This window comes from Microcaecilia unicolor, unplaced genomic scaffold (assembly GCF_901765095.1).
Source record: "Microcaecilia unicolor unplaced genomic scaffold, aMicUni1.1, whole genome shotgun sequence".
In the NCBI taxonomy this organism is placed as follows: domain Eukaryota; kingdom Metazoa; phylum Chordata; class Amphibia; order Gymnophiona; family Siphonopidae; genus Microcaecilia; species Microcaecilia unicolor.
In genome coordinates this window covers 123017-149988 of record NW_021963140.1, presented here as the reverse complement: position 1 = coordinate 149988, position 26972 = coordinate 123017, and the positions used below count along the sequence as shown (strand labels likewise).

General features: G+C 41.6%; 1 protein-coding gene across 1 annotated transcript in view; it reads left to right on the top strand.

The window, feature by feature from the left end:
- The window catches only part of LOC115458999 (X-linked interleukin-1 receptor accessory protein-like 2), a 116511-nt gene that overhangs the window by 8447 nt on the left and 81092 nt on the right, over positions 1-26972 (top strand). Inside the window, exon 2 of the mRNA XM_030188859.1 lies at positions 6112-6241. Coding sequence (XP_030044719.1) covers positions 6112-6241 — 130 coding nt within the window. The remainder of the gene's footprint in view (positions 1-6111; positions 6242-26972) is intronic.

Genomic DNA, 26972 nt, shown 5'->3' with positions numbered 1-26972 from the left:
AGCCGCATTGAGCCTGCCATGAGTGGGAAAGCGCAGGGTACAAATGTAACAAAAAAAAACCTTCACTTTCCAAACACACCAATCAGGACACACACTCAATTTAGTCACCTCCACTGATAACCTCTCCTCAAACTTGATCTTCCAACCCCCCTCAATGCTTTCCCTGAACGGATCATTCTCTTATCAGTTTTTCTCTTGACTTCCCACAAACATTAATCTTATCTTGATTCCATTCCCAAAGCTACTCAAAATCTCAGCAAGTTTACAGAACAGAGATTCAGCGAACATCTCTCTTTTAGTACTGAAACTTTTCTTAAACTACCTTTGCAAAATCAGGCTTCCTTATGGAACAAAGAACTTTCAAATACATATAATAAATTATCTCTGATTATTCCCATTTCAGCCTTAGCTTCTACAAAAACAAAAGATCTCTGGTATGCCTGAAGTCTGTCTCTTTTTAAACAGCAATTGCACCGTCAAGAAATAATTTGGCGGAAATGCCATTCATCTTCCGCTCCAAAGCTTTATAAATTCTTACCTCTATCTTATAAATTAGCTATTTATCAGGCAAAGAAAAATGAAGTTAAGAGGTTATAGGCTCAAGAGTAATCTAAGGAAATACTTTTTCTCAGAATGGGTGGTGGATGCATGGAATCACCTTCTGGTAGAGGTGGTGGAGACGAGGACATCTCTCGATCGTCAAAAATCAACTGAGTCCTGAAAACTCTTAATTCACCACCAATAAATTCTCAGATTCTTTCTTTAGACCCATCTGCTTCAGATTTAGCCACCCATTTTTCTCATAAGACCAGTACACTTCGATCTTTTTCCTTTATCTATCCCTCTTTCTTCATCTCTTTCTCCCTCTTCTTCTGCTACAGATATTACTCTATGCAGCTTCATTTCAGCCTTCAATCTTCCATCTATCTCTGATATTAAAACTTCCCTGGATTCTATCAACCTAACTATGCCTAACTAGATCCTCTTCCCTCACTCTACATCAAAAAATGCAAGAGTACTCTATTACCATCATTACACTCTTTGATCTGTAATAGCCTCAACAATGGGGTTATCCCCTTATCTTGGAAAACTGCATGCATATTCCCTAAACAAAAAGACCAGAAACAAAGTCCCTCCCTACTCATGAATTATTGACCAACATCTCAATTACCGTTTATTCCTAAAATTGCTGAACACCAGGTTCTTCAACAATTTTAACAATGTCCTGGATAAAACCAATGCACTTCATACCCACCAGACAGGTTTCAGACACACAAAAAGCACTGAAACAACCTTGTTAGGTCTGACAACGACTATGCTCTACCAGCTAGGCCAAAACAAAACTATCATTCTTCTTTCAGTAGATCTATCAGCGGCTTTTGATCTGGTATATCACTCTATTCTACAGTGCCTATCTGCACTGGGAATATCAGATACAGTATATCTCTGACATGATACAGACATTCAAATATTTGAAAGGTATTAATCGCAAACAAACCTTTTCCGGAGATGGGAAAGCAGTAGAACTAAAGGACATGAATTGAGGTTGAAGGGGGGCAGACTCAGGAGTAATGTCAGGAAGTATTTCTTCACAGAGAGGGTGATGGATATGTGGAATGCCCTCCCGCGGGAGGTGGTGGAGATGAAAACGGTAATGGAATTCAAACGTGCGTGAGATAAACACACAGGAATCCTGCTTAGAATAAATGGATCCATGGAATCTTAGCGGAGATTGGGTGGCAATGACGGTAATTGGAAAGCAAAACTGGTGCTGGGCAGACTTCTACGATCTACACCCTGATCATGACTGAATAGATATGGATGGGCTTGAGTGTACATTTTAAGGGGCTTCGACATTTGCTTCAGAACTTTTAGTACAAGAAGAGTGCTGGGCAGACTTCTACAGTCTGTGCCCTGAGAATGGCAAGGACAAATCAAATTCGGGTATACATATAAAGTATCACATACCATGTAGAATAAGTTTATCTTGTTGGGCAGACTAGATGGGACCGTACAGGTCTTTATCTGCCAATATTTACTAAGTTACCATCGTTACTCTGGATGCAAGACTATTTACACAACAGATCCTATTATGTTTACCATCAAAATACTTCCTCAGACTATTACAAAACTAGACTGCAGCATTCCTCAAAGTTCTTTATTGCCCCCCCCCCCCCCCCCCCAGTCTTTTCAATATTTTTATGGCTCCACTTCTCACTGCTATTTAATCCCTTGGTTTATCTGCTTATGTATATGCGGATGATATCCAGATTATTGCCTCACTGGACAATGAAGGACCTACAGCACTTGCTGATCTTAACTCTTTGCCGGAACCTTATCAGCTTCCTTGCACCTACTGTTACTCTATTTTCCACTCTGTATATATTCCCGGAGTTGGTACTCTCCTCTCCGGAACCTGTAAGCCACATTGAGCCTACTGCTATGCGGGAAAATGTGAGATACAAATGTAATAAATACATAAACTCCAAACTTTTGACCATAGCCAACTGGCTTTCAACTGCGAAACTAAAACGTAACCCTGAGAAAATGCAAGACCTATTACTTTCTAAAAAGGGCTCCCCTAATTCGCTACCTCTGTTCTCTATAGCTGGCTCTCCTGCTACATTTCAACCCTCCATCAAAATTCTTGGAGTCATTTTTGATTCATCACTCTCATATCATCTACATATATCCACAGTAGTACCATGTTGCTTCTATAAACTTAAACTAATCTCTTCTATTCGTCATCTTTTTACACAACAAACAAAAGTATTTATTAATTCCCTGGTTATTACAAACCTAGATTAATCAAAAATTCTCGCAACTGCTCAGAGTGAAAAATATCACAGAAAATCTAATATTGAATGCACTCTACCCAAGTGTTAGATTAGGCAATGGGACTAACCAATCATCAAATCTAGATCAATTGTAAAAACTGGCCTCAAGAGCCCGGGGATACTTTATATAGGACTCCACTGTAATGGCTATCATCATTGGCTCCTCCCTCCTCCGAAACAAACCACAGACATCAAAAAACTCCCTTTTACTCTCAATCATAGGGAGAAAAATATTCTGTGGACAAAAAACGGGTAGGGGGATATCTTAAATTTATCAATATGTCACTCCCAATGCACAAATCCAACACCCCAATGTACAAAGGATGTGAAACACTCTCCAATCCCATCAGAGGAGTTCACTCATTCAAAATGCCCATCCAAAAATTTATGTCGTCAAGTCGCAGGAGGAATGTGAACGATTACAGGAGGACCTTGCGAGACTGGGAGAATGGGCGTGCAAGTGGCAGATGAAGTTCAATGTTGACAAGTGCAAAGTGATGCATGTGGGTAAGAGGAACCCGAATTATAGCTACGTCTTGCAAGGTTCCGCGTTAGGAGTTACGGATCAAGAAAGGGATCTGGGTGTCGTCGTCGATGATACGCTGAAACCTTCTGCTCAGTGTGCTGCTGCGGCTAGGAAAGCAAATAGAATGTTGGGTGTTATTAGGAAGGGTATGGAGTCCAGGTGTGCGGATGTTATAATGCCGTTGTATCGCTCCATGGTGCGACCGCACCTGGAGTATTGTGTTCAGTACTGGTCTCCGTATCTCAAAAAAGATATAGTAGAATTGGAAAAGGTACAGCGAAGGGCGACGAAAATGATAGTGGGGATGGGACGACTTTCCTATGAAGAGAGGCTGAGAAGGCTAGGGCTTTTCAGCTTGGAGAAGAGACGGCTGAGGGGAGATATGATAGAAGTGTATAAAATAATGAGTGGAATGGATCGGGTGGATGTGAAGCGACTGTTCACGCTATCCAAAAATACTAGGACTAGAGGGCATGAGTTGAAGCTACAGTGTGGTAAATTTAAAACGAATCGGAGAAAATTTTTCTTCACCCAACGTGTAATTAGACTCTGGAATTCGTTGCCGGAGAACGTGGTACGGGCGGTTAGCTTGACGGAGTTTAAAAAGGGGTTAGATAGATTCCTAAAGGACAAGTCCATAGACCGCTATTAAATGGACTTGGAAAAATTCCGCATTTTTAGGTATAACTTGTCTGGAATGTTTTTACGTTTGGGGAGCGTGCCAGGTGCCCTTGACCTGGATTGGCCACTGTCGGTGACAGGATGCTGGGCTAGATGGACCTTTGGTCTTTCCCAGTATGGCACTACTTATGTACTTATGTCACACTTAACTAACGCATATCAATTTTAGGAACCCCCAGGATGATCTCATGTTTAAAGTCTTTCCACTTAGCTTTAAATCCTTGTTGTGAAGATCCTACAAATGATCCGAAGTCTTGGCTTTCACAGGAAACGCTAATCCCTCTAGGTTTCCTTCCTATTATGTGAACCATTCAGTGCAGCATACTCAAGGGAGCTCCCCATCAACCGTTGATATCACCAACGTTTCAATTTACATGGGTATTCCACTTGTTACTCGCAATGTCTTTTCAATTTCTCGACAGCAAGGGACCTGTCTGTTTCGCTACTTCATCAGGAGAAAATATAACAGTGCCAGGAACTTGTTTCTCGTATCAATCCAATGCGAACATAACCTAGATTATTGCAATAGCCTCTATCATGGGCTGAAACACACAGAATTAAGACAACTATAACTGGTACAGAATACTGCCATGAAAGTAATAACTGGACATAAGAAATTTGACCATGTCACTCCTCTCCTTCAAGAAGAACACTGACTTCCAGTTGCTCATTGGATCATATTTAAAACTCTTACTTTAATTCACAAAATTCATAACTCTGGCATACTATTATATCTTTCTAGTTACATAATTCCCTATACCCATCTAGTGTACTATGATCATCTCAATCAAATTGGTTACATATTCTATCGCTCTGGCAAATGATTTTTAATCCTATCCATTCTAAAGTATTTAACATCACTGGCCCAACTCTTTGGAACGCTCTTCCTTCTCAACTATAATTAATGAGCTTGTATACAGATTTTTGCTCGGCCCTTGAAACCTTCTCTTTCTGAGATGCGTACAATGCAAACTGTTAGTAGCTTTAATACTATAACAGTTATCTGGGTCCTGCCCGAGAAGCCCTGCATATCTCAGCATTTTAATCTTCTATTACTCAATTCTTGTCCTATATTGAATGGAGTTTTCTTCCCTCTCCCTCCCTTGTTTTCTTTCTTCCCTTTATGTAATTATTTTATTAATTTGAAAATGTAAACCGCTCTGATAGTTCTTACTTAAGGGCAGAAAATCAAATTTCTAATAAACCTGGAAACTTGGATTTGTACCTGCATTCCTCTATGTGGTCCACTGCGCTGACCACTAGGCTGCCCTTCTGCACTGCTGGGATGTCTGTGTGGCCAGCTTAATAGGAATACTGCCAGATAGACGTCCCTACGGCTTGTGGGGGGTTGTTGTTTTTTTTAAATGCTACTTACAGATGGACGCATTGAGTGTAAAAATGTCTAGCTGAAAGCCATAATCAAAGTAGAAATTTAGACATTTTTCTGGTTCAATTATGGCTGTGAGCTGGATGCTCTTTTGAGACGATTTTATTTATTTATTTATTTATTTGGATTTTTTTTTTTTTTTTTGCCCACACCTTTTTCAGTAGTAGCTAAAGGTGAGTTACATTCAGGTACACTGGATATTTCTCTGTCCCAGGAGGGCTCACAATCTAAGTTTGTACCTGAGGCAATGGAGGGTTAAGTGACTCGCCGAAGATCACAAGGAGCAGCAGTGGGATTTGAACCGGCCACCTTTGGATTTCAAGACCGGTGCTCTAACCAAAATATATCAATTCGGACTTAGATATCATATCGAAAGTGGCCCTCTAAGGGTCAGAAATTGTTTCTTGCTAAAGTATCCTGTAGGTGCTGTTAGACAGAATTGTCAGAAACTCTCAGTTGAAGGGGTGATCCCTATATGAATTTTTACACTTTTAATTGATGCAAAGAATTTTGATCTAATTGATTTAAGATGCTATTGAAATGTGGGGCAAATATAGTGGTAAAATTTGCTTTACTAACAAGTTTCCGAAAGACTTTTTCAAATAGAATGTTCAATGCTTTGATTTCTTTCTCAGTTTAGCAAAACATAATTGTTTAGCATGCCTTTTTTGTGTCCTCAGGTGATCCACTCAGCATAGCCTGCAAAGCATTCTTTGGTTTTAGTGGTGAATCTGGTCCTACGATCTACTGGATGAGAGGCGAGAGGTTTATTGAAGAGCTGGAAGGTCACATCAGAGAAGGTGAAATCAGGTATCAAGAAAAACTATTCCTGTAACATTACATATCTTACAAAATCCTCCATATTGTCTGGGAGAGCAGCCGTCAGTCTAGTTTTCAGGATAGTCACAATGAATATGCATGAAATGTGTATACACCACCTTCAGTGGTGTATACACAGTGGAGGAGTAGCCTAGTGGTTAGTGCAGTGGACTTTGATCCTGGGGAACTGAGTTCAATTCCCACTGCAGCTCCTTGTGACTCTGGGCAAGTCACTTAACCCTCCATTACCCCAGGTACAAAATAAGTACCTGAATATATGTAAACCGCTTTGAATGCAGTTGCAAAAACCTCCGAAAGGCAGTATATCAAGTCCCATTTCCCTTTCCCTATATGAGATTCTACATGGAATGTTGCTATTCCACTAGCAACATTCCATGTAGAAGCCTGCCCTTGCAGATCAGCAACGCAGTTCGCAGGCTTCCGTTTCTGTGAGTCTGACGTCCTGCAAGTACTCAGACTCACAGAAACAGAAGCCTGCACGGCCGCATTGCTGATCTGCAAGGGCAGGCTTCTACATGGAATGTTGCTAGTGGAGGAGTAGCCTAGTGGTTAGTGCAGTGGACTTTGATCCTGGGGAACTGGGTTCAATGCCCACTGCAGCTCCTTGTGACTGTGGGCAAGTCACTTAACCCTCCATTGCCTCTGGTACAAAATAAGTACCTGAATATATGTAAACCGCTTTGAATGTAGTTGCAAAAACCTCAGAAAAGTGGTTTATCAAGTCCCCTTTCCCTTTCATTGAGGATATCCTGAAAACCAGGTTGGCTGGTGCTCTCCCAGAGCAGGTTTGAGAGCCACTGATCTACAGAATTACTGCTTGGTTAGACATATTTTTAATGTAAATGCTATGAAATCTTCATTTTGCTCTAACATCTCAGATGTTGCTGTCTCAACCTTATAGACAATATATTTCTTACTATTACCTTCTGTAAATCACTGACCTTCAAATTCTATGAATGATGCCCAAAGTTAGGTGTGCAATTGGGTAATAGATTAGGGCCAGTTACACCAAGATCTTTGCGGTCTGAAAATTTGAAGTTATTAGGAAATGCTAAATTTCATACTGTAAAATATGCTGGTACCTGGAATACTGTTTTTTCAATAGCAAGTCCACAAATCTGGAACAATCGTCAGGTTGCTTGAGATTGTGTAGCAGCAGGGATTAATTTTGTACATTTCTGAAGACATATTTGTTTGAACATGCCTGGAGTTGATACTCGCATCTGTTTTTCATGTGTTTTTGATTGAATGTCTGTTTTATTGTTTGGTTTTTATTGTGTATATTGACTTGTAATCCACATAGCTGTAGGCAGAATAGAAATTTTTAAATAAATAAATAGCACTAAATTAGCAAATAGGTGATAAAGGATTGGCGTTAAGCACTAATTGGAGCTAATTTGCCATTGGGTGCATAATGGACCTGCGCCCCTATTCCATAAAAAGCCTGCCTATCTTCTCTTCCGAACTAATGCAAAGGGGGCATTAATGTGGGAGGGGCATGAGCATGTCAGAGGGATTACCACTATGGTTGTGCACACTTCATAGACCAGTTGAATTTATGCACCCAACTGCCGCATTTAGGGCCCCTTTTACTAAGCTGCGGCAAAAGGGGACTGGCGCTGGCCCGATTACCACCGGGTACACTCTGATGATAAAAAAATTAATACATTTTTGTAGCGCCGGAAATGATAGTGCGCTAGGGGTGGGAAGTACCGCTGGGCTGCTGCAGTAGCTCGAAAGTACTTCCTGTATAGCGAGCAGTAAGCCCGTGTTGGGCTTACCTCTGCTTAGTAAAAGGAGCCCTTAAACTCCACTGTTTTCACCAGCCATAGACACGGCATAAGTGGTGGTGGCTAACATTTGGCACATCACTGCACACGTACATTAGTATTTGCTGTGCAACTCTGCTCTCATAGAATACTAGCTTAGCGCCTAGATTGTTTTGTGCCTAACTTTTACCAACCTATATAGAAACCACTTCTCGCTGTGTACTCTTGAATTCCGAAAAAAACTAAAGACTCACCTTTTCAAGAAGGCATACCCCACAGATCTAAGCAGGAGAGAGACCACACCAAGTGTGGAGGTGCACTTGATCCCCATGAAAAAAGTCCAGTGCAAAGTAGAGAAAGAGTGGGGAAGGTAGGCTCTTTCCAAACAGAGAGAAAGACGTATGATTAAAAAGTTTATTGGTAACATCAAAAAAGTATGACTCAACACAGCCGTGTTTCGGCACCGGAGCGCCTTCTTCAGGAGTCTTATGATGTAATATGATGTTGAATTCCAACTGCATTTCTTGTTCACAGAAGTCATTTGATCTCGATAGTGAGGACTGTGGTTCCACCGTACCATATATTTAGTAGGAATTCAACATCATATTACATCATAAGACTCCTGAAGAAGGCGCTCCGGCGCCGAAACACGGCTGTGTTGAGTCATACTTTTTTCGATGTTACCAATAAACTTTTTAATCATAGTCTTTCTCTCTGTTTGGAAAGAGCCTACCTTCCCCACTCCTTCTCTACTTTGCACATACCCCACAGATCTGACATAAATACCGAATAATGTAATATGGCCAGTGGTGATCCTAGGACGGCTGCCACCCAGGGCGGATCGCCGATGCGCACACACACTCCCCCCCCCCCCCCCCCCCCCCCCGGGTGCATTCTTGGATGCTCGGAGCAGCCGTGCGGCTCTCGGCTCCGCTGGCTCCCTGCTTCCTCTGCCCCGGGACAGGAAGTAACCTGTTCTGGGGCAGAAGGAGCAGGGAACCAGCGGAGCCGACAGGTGCGTGGCTGCTCTCTGCACCCCCCCCCCCCCCCCCAGTGGCGTGCACCCGGGGCGGACAGCCCTGCCCTTGGTACGTCGCTGAATATTATTATTATTATTATTACATTTGTATCCCACGCTTTCCCACTCAAAGCAGGTTCAATGCGGCTTACACAGTGTATGCCAATTTAATTAGGAAACGGACAGTACTCAACCCCGACACATGATCACTCCCTAGCATTTTGATTGAGATGAACCATCCCAACCTATTTACTGATATTTCGTTACTGTATTTGTCACAGTAACAGTACCCCAACACTGTATTTGTTCACTCCGGAGTCTGTAACCACCTCTCCGGAACTATGTAAGCCACTTTGAGCCTACTGATAAGTGGAAAAAGGTGGGATACAAATGTAACAAATAAATAAATTTAATATATAAATACAGAGAGAGAGAGAGAGAAAACATTGAGGGCTAGACTCTACATATGGCGCCTGAAAAATCCACACAGAATAAATTTCCGCCTGAGCGGATTCTATAAGCAGCGCCAATATTTAGGCGCGGTATATAGAATACACTTACTTCAGTGGTTCCCAAACCTGGTTCTGGGAGGGTTTCAGGATATCCACAAAGAATATTCAGGAGAGAGATTTGCATGAGGTGGATGCAGCAGATGCAAATTTCTCTCATGAATATCCTGAAAACCTTACTGGCTGGGGTGCCTCCAGAACCAGGTTTGGAAACCACTGGCTTAGGTGATATCCAAGTGCCTAGAACTACAGTAATACCTTGGTTTTCGTTGACTTCGTTTATCGTCGGCTTTCATTGATTTTATACGCGAGAAATTTGTCTCGAATTTCGTTGGTTGTCTCGGATTTCGTCGGCGTGCCAACGTGACCTCGCTGCTAATTTTGCGAAAACGCATTCTCCTGCTCGGTGTGGCGTTGTTTGTAGTTGTGTGAGCATCACCCCGCGCATCTAGCCAAACAATTCCATTGCTTTCCAGTGTTTTTCTGCTTTTTTTATTCATATGGAAATAATTGCCTCGGTTTTCGTCGGTTTCGGATTTTGCCAATTGTTTTCGGTCAGATTATCGATGAAAACCGAGGTATCACTGTATATGCATCCATTTATACCAAGGGAAACATGGCGTAAATATCTGCACGTAGGTTTAGGCGCGGGGGGGCATATTCTATAACAGTGCACATAAATTTTGGAAACCCATGAAATGCCCATTTCCCCGCCTATAACCACACCTCTTTTTAGCCCCATGCATTAGAATTTAGGCCCTTTGCGTTACAGAATATGCTTAGCAAGTTATGCACATAATTCTAATTATTACCAATTGGTGCTCATTATTGCTTGTTAAGTGTTAAAAATGCTGATTGGCTTTAAATAATTCGTGTATAGCTGTGTGCAAGCATATGTACACTGATATGAGCATATTTGCAAGAATATATACAGATATACATTTATTTCACAAACATACGAAAAGTTTGCTAATAATGAAAATTACGAACAAACTCTGAAATAATTTGAGATAAACATTTCAGCCAGTATTGCCCTAAACTCATGGATAATGAGAAGAAAGCAAAATATTTGAGCCTCACTATGCTGATTCCCGAAAGCTTTTTCTCTTCCCCATTCATTGAGGTTAACAATACCAAAGAGTGATAACAGCCTTATTCTCCTAAAAGCTTTTAGGATGTTCTGTCTTGTAACTCCTACTTCTTGGTAACATTTATCTGTTTTTCTACTAATCAACAGTGATATACAAAGTCCTTTTTCCCATGCTGATACCTCAATTTGGTGCGTTTTTAGCTTTCAAAAAAAATAGCAAAAAATTTAGAGTGTGGAAGAAACCAACTTCAAAAATGTGTTCTTTGTCTCTTAACTATTATTATCATTATCTTCCAAAAAAAACACAATAATGCTTTCATATTTTGCTACTTGTGGTATTTTTTATATTAAATTTTGCTGAAACCCTGTACATCTCCATACAGTATCTGCTTGTTGGGTTTGATCATAATACGGACTCACCCCAATTTTTACAGGAGTGGGATAAAAGATGCAGAACAGTGCTAGACAAAATAGCACCACTCCAAACTAGGACCTCACATAGGAAAAGTTCAATCCCTTGGTTTAACGAAGAGCTGAAAGAACTAAAAACACAGGTTAGAAGACTAGAAAGAGCTTGGAGAAAAAAACAAGACGAATACACACTCAATGAATGGAAACAGACGCAAAGGAAATACAAATACAAAATCAGACAAGCCAAAAGAATACACTACAGAACTATAATAGGACCAAATTACAAGGACACGCACAAACTCTTCTCACTTGTAAACAATCTCCTAGACACTACACTGGTCACCTCAAATAGCACAGAAACCCCATCGGCTACTAACCTAGCAAAATATTTCAAAGAGAAAATCATAAAGCTCCGACACATGATTCCAGTCACTACCACTGAATATACAAGCATCCTTGAATGCCTAGACCTGAAACCTGGGGAATATCCAGCGGACAGATCATGGACCAACTTTGACTTGATTACAATGGATGAACTCACATACTGGCTTGGAAAATACGCCAAATCTCAATGCAAACTTGACATCTGCCCGATTAGCTTACTAAAAGCTGCCCCCAAACAATTCAAAATAGACCTCACGAACCAACTGAATTACAGACTCCTAAATGGTCTCTTCCCTAAGGACAAAGGAATTATCCTTCTTACACCATTGCCAAAAGATGCCAAGAAAAGCACAATGGACCTAACAAACTACCGACCAGTCGCCTCCATCCCGCTCATAACAAAACTGATGGAGGGCATAGTGATGAAACAACTCACGGAATACCTAACCAAACACTCAATTCTACATGAGTTTCAATCAGGATTCAGATCAAACCACAGCACTGAAACTGTACTTGTGTCTGCAATGAATTCATTCAAAAAAACAATTGCAACCGGCAAAAATATACACGTACTACAATTCGACATGTCTAGTGCTTTCGATATGGTAGACCATGAAATATTACTACACTTATTAGAATATTTTGGAATCGGAGGCCCAGTTCTCAACTGGATCAAAGGCTTCCTCACCACCAGGTCCTACCAAGTAGCAACGAACAATGACAGATCACCGCCTTGGACACCGGAGTGTGGAGTTCCTCAGGGATCCCCCCTCTCGCCAACTATTTTCAACCTGATGATGACACCACTGGCCAAATTACTAGCAAATCAGAACCTTAACCCCTATATATATGCGGGCGACGTGACGATCCATATCCCGTTCAAAAACAACCTAAACGAAATAACCAACGAGATCAATCAGAGCCTCCATATCATGCACTCTTGGGCGGACTCATTCAAGTTAAAACTGAACGCAGAAAAAACTCAATGTCTGGTTCTCACATCCCAATACAACACAAGCAACTATCCGACCATAACCACACCTTACTGCACACTTCCCATTTCAGAAAATCTGAAAATTCTGGGAGTCACTATTGATCGAAACCTCACACTCGATACTCATGTGAAGAACACAACGAAAAAAATGTTCTACTCAATGTGGAAACTCAAAAGAATAAAACCTTTTTTCCCTAGATACGTCTTCCGCACTCTGGTACAATCACTAGTGATAAGTCACCTGGACTATTGCAATGCTCTGTATGTAGGATGTAAAGAACAGACCATTAAAAAACTCCAAACAGCCTAGAACACCGCAGCCCGTCTCATTTTTGGAAAACCCAAATACGAAAGCGCAAAACACCTAAGAGAGAAACTACACTGGCTCCCGCTCAAGGAACGAATTGAGTTCAAGATCTGCATGACCGTATACAAAATCATTCACGCAGAGGCCCCAATCTACATGCTGAACCTAATAGACTTACCACCCAGAAATGCCAGAAGATCAGCCCGTAAGTTCCTCAACTTGAACTTCCCCAGCTGTAAAGGAACCAAATACAAACAGGCATACGCTACTACCTTTGCGTACAAAAGCACACAGCTATGGAACGCACTACCCAAGACCCTGAAAACCACCGACAACTTAACCAACTTTCGCAAATCTTTGAAGACATTTCTCTTCAACAAAGCCTACAAAAATAATCCTTGATGAATCAAACTACAAATCTTTGAAGACATTTCTCTTCATCATAGCCCACAAAAACAATCCTTGATGAATCATACTACTCCGTACATCACCCAAACGCTCTAAAACACTTCAACACGACCTTACACATTACCTTCTAATTAATTCCTCTTTTACTTCCAATATATTACCGACTGTATCTAACACTGTGTAATGATCATACCAAATTAACACCCTGTAAGCCACATTGAGCCTGCAAAAAGGTAGGATAATGTGGGGTACAAATGCAATAAATAAATAAATAAATATTAATCTCTCAACTGAAGAATTCTGTACTCAACTTGCACACTAATTTGATGGTGCCAGTCCAACCTGAGCTAAAACTTCATCAGCTATCTACTGAAGGATTTGTATTATTCCTTATTTCATTACCATTATTGGTACATTGGTTTATCTTATTACTCTGTAGCTTTGCTGATCTTTACCAAACAGAACCTTGCATTCTTTCTGCTTAATAATTTATAGCTCAAATAGGACACATGACCAGTTGGAACTGGACAATTCCTACTCACTTCTATGTTCTCGCCAAGAGCAGGACAGTTAAGAATAGATTCAGTAAATGGTGACCAAATTTGCATTTAAAACATTGCTTACCAGGGACTAATTACTTATAAAATAAATATCCCTCCCAAAAATCCCTAATCCCACCCAAAACATACCCCTAGAAATTCCTCCTCTCAATCCCAGTTAATATACACAACTATAGAACACTATTGGGCTCATTTTCAAAAGAGAAGGACGTCCATCTTTCGACATAAATCGGAAGATGGACGTCCTTCTCCAGGGATGTCCAAATCGGTATAATCGAAACCTGATTTAGGATGTCTCCAACTGTACTCCGTCGCAAGGATGGCCAAAGTTCAAGGGGGCATGTCGAGGCATAGCGAAGGCGGGACTTGGGCGTGCCTAACACTTGGACATCTTTGACCCATAATCAAAAAAAAAACAAGGATGTCCCTGACGAACACTTGGACGTTTTCACCCGGACCTGTTTTTCTTACGACTAAGGCACCAAAAGTTGCCTGAAATCACCAGATGACCACCGCAGAGAATCAGGGATGACCTCCTGTTACTCCCCCAGTGGTCACTAACCCCCTCCCACTCTCAAAAAATGGGCCAATACCCCCCTACGTGTTACATTTGTGGAGGGAACAGTGAGCTCTCCAAATCCCACCACAAACCCACTGTACCCATATATAGGTGCCCCCCTTCACCCTTAAGGGCTATGGTAGTGGTGTACAGTTGTGGGTAGTGGGTTTTGGGGGGCTCAGCATACAAGGTAAGGGAGCTATGTTCCTAGGAGCAATTTATGAAGTCTACTGCAGTGCCCCCTAGAGTGCCCAGTTGGTGTCCTGGCATGTCAGGGGGACCAGTGCACTACAAATGCTGGCTCCTCCCATGACCAAATGGCTTGCATTTGGCCACTTTTGACAAGGACGTCTTTGGTTTCGAAAATCGCCAAAAGTCAGAAACATCCATGTCTAGGGATGACCAAATCTAGGGATGTCCGAATTTAAAGGTTCGGACGTCTCTGACGGTATTTTCGAAACAAAAGATGGACATCCATCTTGTTTCGAAAATACAGGTTTCCCCGCCCTTGGATTTCGCCGTTTTGCAAGGACGTGCAAATCGCAACTTGGACGTCCCTTTCGAAAATGCCCCTCCACGTCTACTCTCAGCTACATTCAGGGACTTTGTTTTCTGTGTAGGCTACCGGTAAGATGTGTTATTTTACTACTAACTCATGCTATTTTAGCACAGGTTCAATTTTATGCAATGAGACCTAGTTACTAATAACTGGGTTTAACAGTAAAATAACACATCTTAACAACAGCCACATTAATAACATCACTCCTTTTTCCAGATTCTATAAAGTTCGCCAAAATTTGCATGATCCTGAGATGCATGTGCAACTTAATTGGTTAACGAGCCTGTGATACTGTAAGCAAGGGTTCAGGGTAGGCCTCCAAATAACACAGCTGGCCAAGGTTGTAGAAATAAGGTAAATACTTTTATTTACTAAAATCTGAGGCCTGTTACTTCACAGGATCAGGAACAAAAAGGTAAAGTCTGTTTAATTCAGAGGGAAAAGTGTTGACAAAGGCTTGTGGCTGACAAGGCCCAAACACAGTCCATGGTCTGTGACTGCCACGCCCCAAACACCGTCTGTAAAGTCTCTCTCTCACTCTCTCTGGGCCAGCCAGACCTCAGAACCGGGTTTACAGGTGTCCAAATGAAAAGGTTGACTTACCTCAGTCAGGTCATAGTAGCTGGACATACATAGTGAAGGCACATGCTGGAGATCGCTTCTTCCTCCCCTGGGCTTCCTTAACCCCATTCTGGCCCTGTCTTTTATTGTTCCTGGCTCCTGTCCTTTCAGTTCCACCTCTCCTGTCTCACTACCTCTCTGAGCAGGACTTGGAGTTTTAAGGTTTTTTTTCAAACTACCTGAGGGACTGTTCTTAAGGGTGAGGGGCAGTGTTCAATATACCCCCTCACAGAGCCATTAACAGTCAATAATTGGATGCTAACAATCAATTATTGATGTTAATTGGCACCAATCAAAAATTTGCGTGCACATCGGGCTGCGAGCTGTTCTATAACATGACACACCCAAATCCCATAGCGTGCAACCCAAAAGAGGGCATGGCCATTGGAGAGGTATTGGCAGGTCAAGGGCATTCCAAAAAGTCACACACAGTGTTCTAGAATTTTGGGGATCTGCGCTCAACTTGTGCACCAGGATTTATGCCTGGTTTCAGTTGGCGAAAGTCTTCGTGCCTAGAGTTGGTTGCAGGAATCGGTGCCATGCACTATTCTATAAAGAGTGCTCTCCCAGAGTGCCCCTTATGGAATAGCACTGAGTGCTGATTTTTCCCAGCCCCTAACTTTCAACACCACTTACTGAATCCGGCCCTTAGGGCCTTTTTTCTAAAGGGTCGCCACGCGGCAACTTGGAACTACCGCTGACCCAACACGGCTGCTGGTGGAAGTTCTGCCTTCAGCACATGCCATTTCTGGCACTACAAAATACACCTCCACAATTTCTAGCATGGCGCTACCACAGGGTTACTGTGGGATCCCTTACCCCACCTCAATGGGTGGCAGTAAGTGCTCCCCCCGCCCGCATGGCCAAGCGGTAAGAATAATCTTACCTCATGGCCATGTCTTTTTTAGGAACTTCTTACCGGCTGCAGTAAAAAGGGGCCTGGCACTTGGCAAAAACGGTCCCCGCCGCTACAGCAAGGCCTTTTTTTACCATAGCTTGGTAAAAGGACCCATTAGTGTGTAAGTGTGAGAAGGACAAGCATGTGGGAAGAACATGGGTATTATTTTTGTGCCAATATTTAGGCAGATCAATACCAACTTGTGCTAGTATTCTATAATGGAATCTGGGCACACAGATTATAAAATTACCCCCCAAATTCTATATATGGCACCTCAAATTGTGCGCACTAATTTGGTCATGTGGCCAAATTGCATGCACAACTTAATTGATTAACAAGCCAATCAGCACCAATAATTGGTACAACTAATTAGTGGTACTAATTTAGTTTAATTAGAATTTACACGCACAACTTTATAGGCGTATTCTATAACACAGTGCGCATAAATTCTAATGCGTATAGTTGAAAAGAGGGTGTGGCCACAAGCATGGAATGGGCGGGTAGTGGGCATTCCAAAAATCTATACGCATGGTTATGGAATGCATCCGATCTGCGCCTAAGTTAGGCCCAGGTATTTAGGCCTGGTTTTAGGTGGCCTAAATGGGTGTGTCTAAATTTTAGGCGCAAGAACGGCAGATGCGCATATTCTATAAAGTGCATCTAGTTTATAGAATAGTGTTAAGCCTGTGGCTTTTTTGGCACCGATTTTCAGGCGCCATGTATAGAATTCAGCCTTTAGTGCTCAGCGTGTGGTATCAGCATGCTTACATCATGGCACCCATAGAATTACCCCCTGTGCTCCAGTAATGCATAAATCCGCACACACAAATGTAGATCTGCTCAGAAGAAGCATGTGTTTATGATTTTATCAAGCAGAAGGAGTAATAAGAAAAAGCATAAGGAATGCCAAGTCAAATGCAAAGCGCTGATAAGGACAGCTAAGAAGGACTTTGAAAAAAAAATTGTATTGGAGGCAAAAACACATAGTAAAAATGTTTTAGGTATATTAAAAGCTGGAAGCCGGCAAAAGAATTGGTTGGACCGCTAGATGACCGAGGAGTAAAAGGGGCGATCAGAGAAGACAAAGCCGTAGCGGAGAGATTAAATGAATTCTTTGCTTCAATCTTCACCGAAGAAGATTTGGTGCCGGAAATGGTATTCGAAGCTGACGAGTCGGAGAAACTTAATGAATTCTCTGTAAACCTGGAGGATGTAATGGGGCAGTTCTACAAACTGAAGAGTAGCAAATCTCCTGGGCCGGATGGTATTCATCCCAGAGTACTGATAGAACTAAAAAATGAGCTTGTAGAGCTATTGTTAGTAATATGTAATTTATCCTTAAAATCGAGCGTGGTACTGGAAGATTGGAGGGTGGACAATGTAACGCCGATTATTTTAAAAGGTTCCAGAGGAGATCTGGGGAATTACAGACCAGTGAGTCTGACGTCGGTGCCAGGCAAAATGGAAGAGACTATTATTAAGAACAAAATTACAGAGCATATTCAACAGCATGGATTAATGAGACAAAGTCAACATGGATTTAGTGAAGGGAAATCTTGCCTCACCAATCAACTACATTTCTTTGAAGGGGTGAATAAACATGTGGATAAAGGTGAGCTGGTTGATATTATGTGTCTGGATTTTCAGAAGGCGTTTGACAAGGTTCCTCATGAAAGACCCCAGAGGAAATTGGAGAGTCATGGGATAGGAGGTAATGTTCTATTGTGGATTAAAAACTGGCTAAAAGATAGAAAACAGAGAGTAGGGGTAAATGGTCAGTATTCTCAATGGAGAAGGGTAGTTAGTGGGGTTCCCCAGGGGTCTGTGCTGGGACCGCTGCTTTTTAACATATTTATAAATGACCTAGAGATGGGAGTAACTAGTGAGGTAATTAAATTTGCTGATGACAAAAAGTTATTCAAAGTCGTTAAATCGTGGGAGGATTGTGAAAAATTACAAGAGGACCTACAAGACTGGGAAATTGGGCGTCTAAATGGCAGATGACGTTTAATGTGAGCAAGTGCAAAGTGATGCATGTGGGAAAGAGGCACCCGAATTATAGCTACGTCATGCAAGTTTCCACGTTAGGAGTCACAGACCAAGAAAGGGATCTAGGTGTCATCGATACGTTGAAACCTTCTGCTCAGTGTGCTGCTGCAGCTAAGAAAGGAAATAGAATGTTAGGTATTATTAGGAATGGAATGGAAAACAAAAATGAGGATGTTATAATGCCTTTGTATCACTCAATGGTGCGACTGCACCTCGAATATTGTGTTTAATTCTGGTCGTCGCATCTCAAAAAAGATATAGTGGAATAAGACCAGGTGCAGAGAAGGGTGGTGAAAATGATAAAGGGGATGGGATGGCTTCCCTATGAGAAAAGGCTAAAGTGGCTAGGGCTCTTCAGCTTGGAGAAAAGGCGGCTGAGGGGAGATATGATAGAGGTCTATAAAATAATGAGTGGAGTGGAACGGGTAGCTATGAAGCATCTGTTTACGCTTTCCAAAAATACTAGGACTAGGGGGCATGCGATGAAGCTACAATGTAGTAAATTTAAAACGAATCAGAGAAAGTTTTTCTTCACTCAACGTGTAATTAAACTCTGGAATTCGTTGCCAGAGAATATGGTAAAGGCGGTTAGTTTAGCAGAGTTTAAAAAAGGTTTGGACAGCTTCCTAAAGGAAAAGTCCATAGACCATTATTAAATGGACTTGGGGAAAATCCACTATTTCTGGGATAAGCAGTATTAAATGTTTTGTACTTTTTTGGGATCTTGCCAGGTATTTGTGACCTGGATTGGCCACCGTTGGAAACAGGATGCTGGGCTTGATGGACCTTTGGTCTTTCCGAGTATGGCAATACTTATGTACTTTATGTAGTGTAGGTAGCAGGGCTCTTCCACAAAATAACAGAGGAATGAGAAATAAAATCAACAAATTCTTTATTCCTCAAGAACTGACACAGTACTGTGTTTCGGCATAAAGCCTATATCAGGGGTCTAAAAATAATGGACATGCATAAAAAACGTAAAGATGAATATAACAATGATCTAAAATACATCTAAAAATATACAGAAATATGTAGACTCAAATCTAACAATCAAATGATATAATAATAATAATAATAATAATAAAATTATAATAAAATGGACAGAACAAGTAAAACATTCCATATGGTAGTGGAAGAGCCCTATTACCTACACTACTCCTTCTGCTGGTTTCTACTTACGTAGTGCTACACGGTCCTCTGCTTGTGCGGTGTCCCGCTTGTGTATTTTATAAAATACACATGTGCATTGCAACTCTGCCGCTGCTCCGAACAAGCAGTGGCCATGTGAATGCCCACACACAGTGCACCAATTTCATGAGATCCATTTTCTGTGTGTAATACATGCTTTGCACATAAAAAATGCTTCATAGAAATTATCCCATTTTTAAATACAAAGAGAGCAGGAGTGGCCTAGTGGTTAGGGTGGTGGACTTTGGTCCTGGGGAACTGAGGAACTGAGTTCGATTCCCACTTCAGGCACAGGCAGCTCCTTGTGACTCTGGGCAAGTCACCTAACCCTCCATTGCTCCATGTAAGCCGCATTGAGCCTGCCATGAGTGGGAAAGTGCAGGGTACAAATGTAACAAAAATAAAATAGATACTATTGGAGATTCTACATAATGTTGCTATATTGGAGATTCTACATGGAATGTTGCTACTATTGGAGATTCTACATGGAATGTTGCTATTCCACTAGCAACATTCCATGTAGAAGCCTGTGCGGCCACATTGGTGATCTGCAAAGGCTGACTTCTACATGGAATGTTGCTAGTGGAATAGCAACATTCCATGTAGAATCTCAAATAGTAGCAACAGTGGAGGAGTGGCCTAGTGGTTAGAGTGGTGGACTCTGGTCCTGGGGAACTGAGGAACTGAGCTCAATTCCCACTTCAGGCACAGGTAGCCCCTTGTGAGTCTGGGCAAGTCACTTAACCCTCCATTGCCCCATGTAAGCCGCATTGAGCCTGCCATGAGTGGGAAAGCGCAGGGTACAAATGTAACAAAATAAATAAATAATAAGCGGCACAAATGTAGCTAAAGTAGCTCACTCAAAAACACTTGAGGAGTCATTAACCAATACAGTAGTTATCATCTCATGTTTTCCTGAGATTTACAGCAATAAACAAATAAAAAATTTCAAACCTCGCGGGATAGCAGGTTAGAGTGTTTCTTAACTTTATTTTCAGGAAATGGATCTCATAAATGAAAATAGACCTCTCTTTTTCCCTGCAGTTATCACCCCATAAAAATGTCGTGTAAATTGAACTAGTCCTATTAAATGAGAAATATCAGCCCTTCAGCCTGAAGCGCTGTGAATTGCATCTGATGAATTTCAAGACAATTGCTTTTTCCCACAGAAGAGAATAATTTTCAATTATAAATCTCACTTTACAAATCACCCTATCAGTGACTAATGTTTTCTTCCTCAAGCAAACCCTGCCATGAAATCATATACAGATCCCTTATAATTTCCATACTGAAAAAATGTATTTAATTTACCTCTGTTTATTTTCCCAAGGATCACTGAAGCTTTTCAGCAGTAAAATGGAAATCGTTTAATTCATTTTGAAAATATGGCAAGCCATGAAAGACAGCAAAGCAAATTTAACTTTTAGTTTTCCATCCATTAATATGTAGATGCTGAAATACCCATGCATAGTACTAAATTGTTTCTATAGTTCTACACGGATTTGAAAAGCTAATCATGTATAATTTACTGTAATGGCTGTAAAATGCATCTGAAAAATATTTCATTATAAATAAAAGACTTTGTCTATTTTATTGCAACCCTGCCCTGCCCTTCCCACCCCTCCCCCCTCCCCAGTTTCTCACCGGGGTTTATATTAATCTTTCCACTTGAAAGGGCAGCATTGTCACTGTCACCTGGTTCAGTGGTGTGCAGTAAAAGGGCCAAGGAGGAGAAGTAGAGCTCATACTTCTTCCAGATTTACTACTACTACTACTACTATTATTAAACATTTCTATAGCGCTACTAGACTTACGCAGCGCTGTACAAATCAACATGAAAAAGACAGTCCCTGATCAACAGAGCTTACAATCTAAATTGGACAGACGAACAATTAGGGGTGGGGAAATTGCAGTGGTAGGGGTGATAAGTGAGGGTGTTGAGTAAGAGAGTCATGGTTAGGAGTCGAAAGCAGTAATACTAACTATTCCCAGTAATTTTACCATTTCATTTTTATTGTTTTTGCTTTTTATTACAAAAAAAAAAAAGTCTGTACTGTAAGATTTTACTGATCCATTTAAAACAGAAAACATTAAGGGGTCCTTTTACTAAGCTGCGGTAAAAGGGGGCCTGCACTAGCATCGGTGCGTGTTTTTGAGGCAAGGAGTATGATTGTCATATCCTGCATGCCTCTCTGCCATTGAGAGAATGGAATAAGGATACAAAATGTTATTACAAGCAGACAACAATGACAGGAAAAGAAAAGACACTTTCCCCAAAATGCTAAAGAAAAACCAACAAGAAAAAAAAAATTACATAGCAACATAGTAGATCATCTATCCAGTCTGCCCACCAATATAAAATCCTACTATATGATTGATTTAGATTTTGCTCACACCTTTTCAGTAGTAACTCAAGGTGAGTTGCACTCAGGGGTCACAAGGCAATGGAGCAGCAGTGGGATTTGAACCAGCCACCTCTGGATGTCAAGATGGGTGCTCTAACCACTAGGCCACTCCTCCACTTGACCTTGAGCTGTCCTTGCCATTTTCAGGGCACAGGCCATACAAATCTGCCTGGCACTGGCTTAATTTTCAACTACTGGAGTTGCTGTTGAAGCCTGCTCAAGTCCAACTATATCTACCTAGCTTTGATCAGGACACTGACCATAGAAGTCTGCCCAGCACTAGCCTTACTTCCCAAGTAATGGATTTGCCACGTAATGCAAGGTGATGCACGTTGGAAAGAATAATCTGAATCATAGTTACCTGATGCTAGGGTCCACCTTGGGGGTCAGCATTCAAAAAGAGATCTAGGTGTCGTTGTAGATAATATGCTGAAATCTTCTGCTCGGTGTGTGGCGGCAGCCAAAAAAGGAAACAGGATGCTAGGAATTACAGTGCAATCCGCTTAAGTGCCAGGGTCTGGGACCAAAGAAATACATGCAGTTAACCGGAGCATGCACTTAACCGTTGTGACCCAAAGAAGTTTGACATCTGATAAACATATGTACAGTACTGTTTATTATATGTACAGTATACAGTCTCCATTAGGCTTACTTGAAGTAATCAGTCATAGTCCTCTATACACTCTTGTGTCTGTGAGTTCCATAGACTACATCTGCCAGACTGTAAAAACTGTCATAGCACTGACATCCAGTGGCCTCCAGATAGGCCCGCACGGTGTTGAGACTCTCCAGCGCTCTTGCAAAAGTGACAGGAGGTTGTTGAATTTCGTCAGCATTTGCCTCGCTGCTCATTTCATCATGTTTCATCATCAGCCATTGCCTGCGTGTAGGCGCATATCTCAACATCAATGCTGTTGTCAGCTGTTTGTAGATCGTAATCAACAGCTAAGTAGTGATGAAACTCCTTTTCAGTTACACCGGCTGGGATATTAATAGCCTGTTCATCTGACGCGTTTGCAAAAGCTGCATCTGTTTCGTCGCTCTCCACAGCCTTAACAAAGTTTGCCCACTTGTAGCAGTTCACAGTGGTTGCCTGTGTAATATAATTCCAGGCTTCTTTCTGCATATGTAGGGAATCCAACAGTGATAGATTACGAGCCAGTTCAACAGCATGTTTATCCTTGCCAGTCTGATCATCCATAATGCTCATCAGATGACGTAGCACAAGAGCCCGATAATGTTGTTTGAAATTGGCTATTATGCCCTGATCCATAGGTTGGATCAGAGAGGTAGTGTTTGGTGGCAGGAAGACCATATTGATGTTAGACAGCCTGACATCATCCCTGTGTGCAGCACAATTATCACAAAGCAACAAAATCTGATGCCTTTGTGCCCGCATTCTAGTGTCTAACTTCTTTAGCCACTGCTTCCAAATTTCCCCAGTCATCCATGAATTTGCATTAGCTTCGTATGACAAAGGAAGTCACTTAACATTCTTGAAGCAATGGGGCTGTTTGCTCTTTCCAATGACCAGTGGTTCCAACTTCTCACTCCCATCCATATTGCAGCAAAGGAAGATCGTCAGTCAGTCCTTCGATGTTTTACTTCCTGTAGTTTTGGCTTGTTTGAATGCAAATGTTCCATCAGGAATCGCTCGCCAGTAGAGACCGTTTTCATCAGCATTGAAAATGTCACGAGGTGCAAACTCATTCAAGATGGTAGGAAGAACTGAAACAACCCAATTTTCAGCACCAAAGTCATCAGTGTCTTGTTTTTCACCATGCTGTTTCTTGAATTTTATGTTGTTCCTCTCCTTCCATCTTTCCAACCATCCAACAGTGGCTTTGAATTCAGTTAGTCCAAGACTTTAAGCTAGCTGATTAGCTTTCTCCATAAGCAGTGGACCACTGACAGGAAACTGTCTGCTCCTGACTTGAGAAAACCACCGAAGAAGAGCATCTTCTACATCCTCAGCTTTTCCCGCCCGTTTTCGTTTCCTGTGTGGATTTGTATTGTTTTGCCAGTCTTCCAGAAGCTGATCTTTCTGCTTCAAGATACGTGAAATTTGACTGGGATTGACACTGTATTCTTTAGCAATAGATGCTTGACTTTGTTTGTTTTCTAATTTTTTAAGAACTTCTATTCATTCAGCCAGTGTTAAAGTCTTACAGTTGCACGATGACTCCAGTGTACACTCTAACAACATTCTTTCGCTTATTCTGCCTGTGGCAGTTAACCAACAAGATTTCAAATTTACCGCCCCTTTGTCACGTGCCAATCGGCTTCCATATTCCATGCGTGCGCTTATACGGAGTCTTTCCTGCAGAGGAGCGGTCTTAAACCATGCATATAAGCGAATCTTGCACTTACCAGTGGTGCGCTAAACCGGTTTGTCCCCATAGAAACTGATGGCACCAAAAATGGGACCGAAGTACGGCATACAGTTAAACAGAGCATGCACTTATCCGACGTGCACTGTATTAGGAAAGGGATGGTGAATAAGACCAAAAATACTATATAATGCCTTTGTATCTCTCCATGATGCGTCCACACCTTGAGTATTGCATTCAGTTCTGGTCGCCGTATCTCAAAAAAGATAGCACGGAATTAGAAAAGTTTCAAAGAAGAGCAACCAAAATGATAAAGGGGATGGAACTTCTCTAGTATGAGGTAAAGAGGTTAGGGCTCTTCAGCTTGGAAAAGAGATTGAATGAGGAGATATCATTGAGATCTACAAAATCCTGAGTGGTGTAGAATGGGTAAAAATGAATTGATTTTTTACTCATTCCAAAAATACAAAGACTAGGATACACTCAAGGAACTTACATGGAAATACTTTTAAAACAAATAGAAGGAAATATTTTTTTCACTCAACAAATAGTTAAGCTCTGAAACTCTTTGCTGGAAGATGTGGTAATGGCAGTTAGTGTATCTGAGTTTTAAAAGGTTTAGACAAGTTCCTGGAGGAAAAGTCTATAGTCTTCTATTGAGATAGATATGGGTGAAGCCACTGCTTGCCCTCAGATTTGTAGTATGGAGTGTTGCCATGATTTGGGTTTCTACCAGGTACTTGTGACCTAGATTTGGCCACTGTTGGAAACAGGATACTGGGCTAGATGGACCATTGGTCTGACCCAATATGGCTATTCTTATGTAAGTTGTTTTGATTCCATTCTCTTTCCATACAGGAATCCTTTGCGCTTATCCCACACATTCTTGAATGCTGTTACCTTTTTCATCTCCACCACCTTCCACAGGAAGGCATTTCAGGCATCGACCACCCACTCTGTGAAAAAAGTACTTTCTAAGATTACTCCTAAGTCTACTCCCCTGTAACCTCTATTCATGTCCTATCGTTTACTCTTTTCTGGAAAAGGTTTGCCTGCATACTAATACCTGAGAGTATCTTTCCTTTTGGTTCTTGGTATGGGATTTACGCTCATTGTTGTCACATGTTTGTTCCACTTTTTTGTATTTTGTTATATCCCATAAACTTGATAAAGTTACCCTTGTAAATTAAAAAAAATAATGGCAGATGACATTTAATGTGAGCAAGTGCAAAATGATGCATGTAGAGAAGAGAAACCCAAACTATTGCTATATGATCCAAGGTTCCACATTCGGATTCCCCGACCAGGAAAAAAATTTAGTTGTCATCATTGATGATACATTGAAACCCTCTGCTTGGTGTGCAGCAGCGGCTAAGAAAGCAAATAGAATGTTAGGAATTATTAGAAAAGGAATGGAGTGGGCAGAATAACATCAATATACCTATTGAAAAGCTAAGAAAGCTGGATTAGTATGGAACAGTCCTACACAGACCCTCAATGCTAACAGAATACCTGGACTTTTTCACACACGAACACAGGTAGACCCTCATGAAGTATAGAATAAGTAACCACAAACTTAAAATAGAAATGCGTAGACAAAAATTAAACTGAACCCCAAGAATCAATACTGTGCATACAGTGCAAAACCACAGACATAGAAACAGTGTTACGTCCCTTTGTACCATGCAAAAATAAAGAGAGCAGATGTAAATTTTAAAATTGACATATTGCAATTGCTATATTATAAATCTAATATAATAATTTGCACCTCCAACGTTCTGAAGCTGACTCCATGGCAGTGAAGCTGTGTAGTGTTCGTAGGGTTCGTAATCGCCCCGCCCTCGAAGGAACTCTGTATTGTTGCCAGGGAAGCAAACGCGACGTCAGAAGGAGAAGGGACCAACCACAGGCCTCACACTTGCTCTCAGTTCCCCGCCCTCGGAGGGAAGGGAAGGCTGCATATAATATTCACCCACCGGAAGTTCGTTCCCTCTCTCCGAGTTCTAGGGTCATCGTCCGTCCCCCCTCCCTCCCTCCCAATTCCAGGGTCCCCCCTCCCTCCCAGTTCCAGGGTTGTCGTCCCTCCCTCCTTCCCTTCCAGTTCCAGGCCCCCTCCCTCTGAATTTTAAAAGTCATCCTGACTTACCTCGTGCGGTAAAAAGCGTGCAGACTCGGCACTTACTTCAGTTTTCCCTTCTCTGTCTCTCAGCTCTGGTCCCGCCCTTGTGCATCCAGCTTCTCCTACATAAGCACACAACTGTGGAACGCATTGCCAAAAGCCTTGAAATCGACGTACGACCACCTAAACTTCCGGAAATCACTAAAAACTAACCTGTTCAAAAAGGCATACCCCACCAATCCAACTTAAATGCCTGATCCCTGCAACACAACAAAACTAAAGTACGTAATGGACAAAACGCAACTCTTCCGATGTTCATTTCCCTAATGTGGCTATGCCACATGAACTTCATCTTACCACAACATCACTTTGTATTTGTTCTCACCGGAGTCTGTAAACGCCTCTCCGGTACTATGTAAGCCACATTGAGCCTACAAATAGGTGGGAAAATGTGGGATACAAATGTAAGAAATAAATAAATAAATAAATAAAATTCTTTGTGTATCTGCAAAGATTCTGCCTA